The sequence below is a fragment of the Embiotoca jacksoni genome, unplaced genomic scaffold (assembly GCF_022577435.1).
Source record: "Embiotoca jacksoni isolate LCO1_2020_lvr unplaced genomic scaffold, fEmbJac1.0.p SCAF_63, whole genome shotgun sequence".
Lineage (NCBI taxonomy): Eukaryota > Metazoa > Chordata > Actinopteri > Embiotocidae > Embiotoca > Embiotoca jacksoni.
This window is the reverse complement of record NW_027185418.1, coordinates 929,328-933,078: the sequence shown is the minus strand read 5'-3', so window position 1 is coordinate 933,078 and position 3,751 is coordinate 929,328. Positions and strand designations below refer to the sequence as shown.

At 42.0% G+C, this 3,751-nt stretch overlaps 1 protein-coding gene across 1 annotated transcript; it reads right to left on the bottom strand.

The window, feature by feature from the left end:
* Positions 1–371: 371 nt before the first annotated feature.
* mcl1b (MCL1 apoptosis regulator, BCL2 family member b) lies at positions 372–2,709 on the bottom strand. Its single transcript, XM_069174972.1, has 3 exons — positions 2,099–2,709; positions 1,462–1,712; positions 372–1,287 (listed from the first exon to the last, which is right to left on the bottom strand). Exons 1-3 carry the CDS (start codon positions 2,544–2,546, stop codon positions 1,171–1,173), a joined length of 816 nt encoding a protein of 271 aa, XP_069031073.1. The 5' UTR covers positions 2,547–2,709; the 3' UTR covers positions 372–1,170.
* Positions 2,710–3,751: the final 1,042 nt, after the last annotated feature.

Sequence of the window (3,751 nt, the reverse complement as noted above, 5' to 3'; positions counted from 1 at the left end):
TGTTATGAACTGCTTTTGCCCCCACTTACACCGCCTAGCTGGTGCATTCAGTTGTTGTGCACCAGCTCTTTTTGCAGATATCGACATGCTGCTCGCTGCAACCCGCAAAACTGCGGATGCAGCTGAGCGCTCGGTGCGATTGGAGGTGTTGCCAGAGTTGCATCAAATTTCTAGGAAACAGCAGCCATCGCGCCATCTTTGGGTTGCGGTTCGAATAAACATCAAAGGTTAAACTGGAGGTGTCAAACTTAATTTAGCACACGACTTCATTTCGAAAGAACCGGTGGCGAGTGTAGATGTAACCCCTTCTCTTGCTTTTTGCAAAATTCCCTTGGCAAAAAAGAAAGTACCAAAAAAGGTCAAACCGTGTGTGTGATAAAAAAGCTCTTTTTATTCTTCTATACAGCTTAGCTTCCTGGATCTGTACTCATTGTCCGTTTTCAAACGTCCTCGCCGAGTGACTGCCAGCTTTGGTGGAGTCAATCACTTGCATGCAATTTGCATCTTCCCAACACACAGTCCTTGTTGCTTTTTCCCCCCCAACAGACTCAAACTGTCCAGTTATCCTGTGTAGCCAAAAGTCCAGCATGTGGGTGGTCTCGTCCCCTTGTGCAGATCCAACAGTATCAAAACAAGGAAGTTCAGCTACACTCATGCAAATCCGCCCCATCTGTCCCTCGCCTGATTGGGACGTTCATACAAAAAAAAAAAAAAAAAAAAAAAGGAGGCTCCCCAGGTTTTGAATGGGTTGTATGGAAATGGGCTTCATGGCTGCACCACATCAAAAACAAAACAAAAAAACAAAAAAAAATGCAGCTTTCCCTTCCTGCTTTAGCCTGGGACTTACAAACCATTACCACCAGAGAATAGTTAACAATCAAGAAGAAAGATATAGCAAACAAAAGTCAGGTCATCTTGCTTTCCCCATAACCATTTTTAATTTTGCATAGATACATTTTTGACATTTTTTAGAAAAATAAATTTATTTTTGTAAATTAAATAAAACCTAATTGTCCATTTCTTTGTTTTGTGAGGAAAACCTGTACTTATTTTGTCGTTGGATTTTGGGAGGAGAGGGGGGGGGGGGGCAGGACAAGCTCAAAAGGAAGTACTTGTCTTCAGAAGTCCAACATGTTTCCAGAAATAAGTCTCTTGAGTGTCCCAACAAATTCACCTGATCAGCAGGGCCAGTGTTGCCCCAATACCAGCAAATCCAGCAAAGGCCATGAGCGTGTTCCTGACCGTCGCCTCGGGGTCTGCTACTCTGAAGAACTCCACAAAGCCATCCTAAAACAAAACACGAAATAAAAACAACCCCACATTAGATGGATGGAGGTCTGCGGGTGACGTTAAAAGGGACACGGGTCACTGTTGCTCAACGCGAGGGGTTACGCAACAAGGATTTTTTTTTTTTTTTTTTTTCTGGTACATCCGGTCTTTCAAACATTAGTCATAACTCACCCAGGAGTTGTTTTTGACCAGCCAGTCCCGCTGGTTGGTCAGCAGGTATGTGGAAATCTCCTGACACACCAGCTCCACGCAGTTCTCCCTGTTCCTCTCCTTCTGGTACTGACACACCACCGCCCCGAAGGCCACCAGGCTGGCGATGCGACCCCAGTTGGTGGTCCCGTCCGCGAACAGGTTCTTGGCTACCGCCGTGACAAACGTCACGTCGTCCCCTCTGTCATCCAGTGACAGTTTGTTGACCATCCCTAAAACAAAAACAAAAAAACAAAAAAAAAAATTAAAAGAAAAGCCATAAATCCATCTCGTTAAAAAAAAGAAGAAAAAAAAGGTTGCATTTGTGCAGCTAAATTTACAACTCACTTCCTCTGAAACGAGTTATAACTGCAGAGTTCAATTTGACTCGAGTATCGTTTCCCTTGTCGGATTAAAATGGCTCCGACAGGTTTTAAAAAAAAATAAAATAAATAAATAAAATAAAATAAAATAAAAAAAACCAGTAGTTCCAAACATGTTAGAAGTAATTCACCATGTTAAAAAAAAAACAAAAAAAAAAAATAGATATAGGAAATAAAAAAAAAATTAAATTAAATATATATATAAAAAAAAAAAGCTTTGTGTAAAATCGACCTACCATTGTATGCGAATCTGTGTTTCTCCAAAACGTCCTCCACGACTCTTTTCATCGTAGATAGCGATTTGCTCTGGTTCCACTGCGGTTTCGAAAGTCCAGTAAAGTCTTTGAGGAAACGGAGAATGAGTTGCCTCGTGTCATGATCCAGGACCTCGTCCCCCGCCGAGAAACCCGAGACGTCGGTCCCACTGTCCATCTCCAGCTCCGGAGTGCACGGTAGCGAGGACTCGTCGACGCCGTCGCTGCCCTTCGCCGCGTACCCGTTCGTCGCGGTCACCCCGAGGTTCTTCGGCCGTTTCGGGACGTCGCCGGATCCGACGTTGGCGTTGCGGGAGTCTATAGAGGAGCCTCTCGATCCGAAGCGCATCGATCCGTTCGTGACTCCATTTTGAGGAAGAATTAAACAGCCCACGAGGGCGGCCCGTTTCGTCGGCGGAATAATGTTCATTCCGATTTATTATTTACCTTTTGAAATTTACGCTTAATTTTCTTACGATTAAAAGCGTACGTTGGATAAAAAAAAAAAAAAAAAAATTTGATGCTAGCGCGGAAGAAGCCCAATAAAAAAAAAAAAAAGCTAGCAACTCGTACTACATGTTGGGGAAGCTGAGTGCTAGTGACGCTCCTGCCTCGCTGCGCCCCCTTTTTATAACGCGCCGCGATGACGTGTCAAGACGCACTTCCGCTTTCTTCCCTGTGCTTTCAAACTGCTTTGTTTATCGTCTCTTTTTGTTTTACAGAATAAATAAAAAATTTAAAAAAAAAAAAAAGCGGGAGGGGGAAAACGCATTTAAATGCTCGAATTTAGTTTAATTCCGAGGCCCGAAAATAGGAATTAGGAGAGAGTCAAACATTCAGAGTGAACTTGTGAGTTACTGTGTTTTTCCATGACATTAAAAAAAAATAAAAAATGATGTGGGAGTGATGAGGCATTGTTTTAAACACTCCACAGCATTAATCAAAAAATAATTACATCAACGAGACTATTGTTAGAAGATAACAATGGCGATAATTAAAGGGTAATCTACCGATAAACAACAAAAGCTGTATTTTTTTTATCCAATAAGTACAGTTGAAAGGCAAAGATTTAAGAGTTTCAGAACAGCGTGGGTCTTTCCATCCCAGCCTGCGATACCAAAAATTCAGTGATTCATCGCCAAACAATTTCAATGTTATGTTACGTTACAAATAGTCACAACTTCCTGTCCCCAACCCCTTTCACGCTACAAATGATTGTGCTTCCCCCTGGTGGCCGCAAAGGAGCAGTTACCCACGAGATTCAGCGTGTGTACTCCCCCCCCCAAGACACATCAGCTGACCGAGCAGCAAAGGAAAAACAACGAAGTCTTATTAATGTAAAAGTTTATTTCAAATACTGACAAAAATCCTCCGACCTACTCCCACACAACTGGAACATTCCAAGTACCGCTGTACTTTCTGAAGTCTTAAAATCATTCCTGTGTACTCCAGTTATCTTCTTTATCATGTAAACCCTTTTGTTTTTTTTGTTTTTTTTTCCTTGGAAGCAAGGGTGCCTCTGATTTCCCTGCAGTTATCTTGGGCCAAGATGAAATATAGTAATTATGCAATAAGAGAACACAGGAAAAAAAAAAAAGACAATTACTTGTCAAACAAGAAAAACAGATTAAAGGT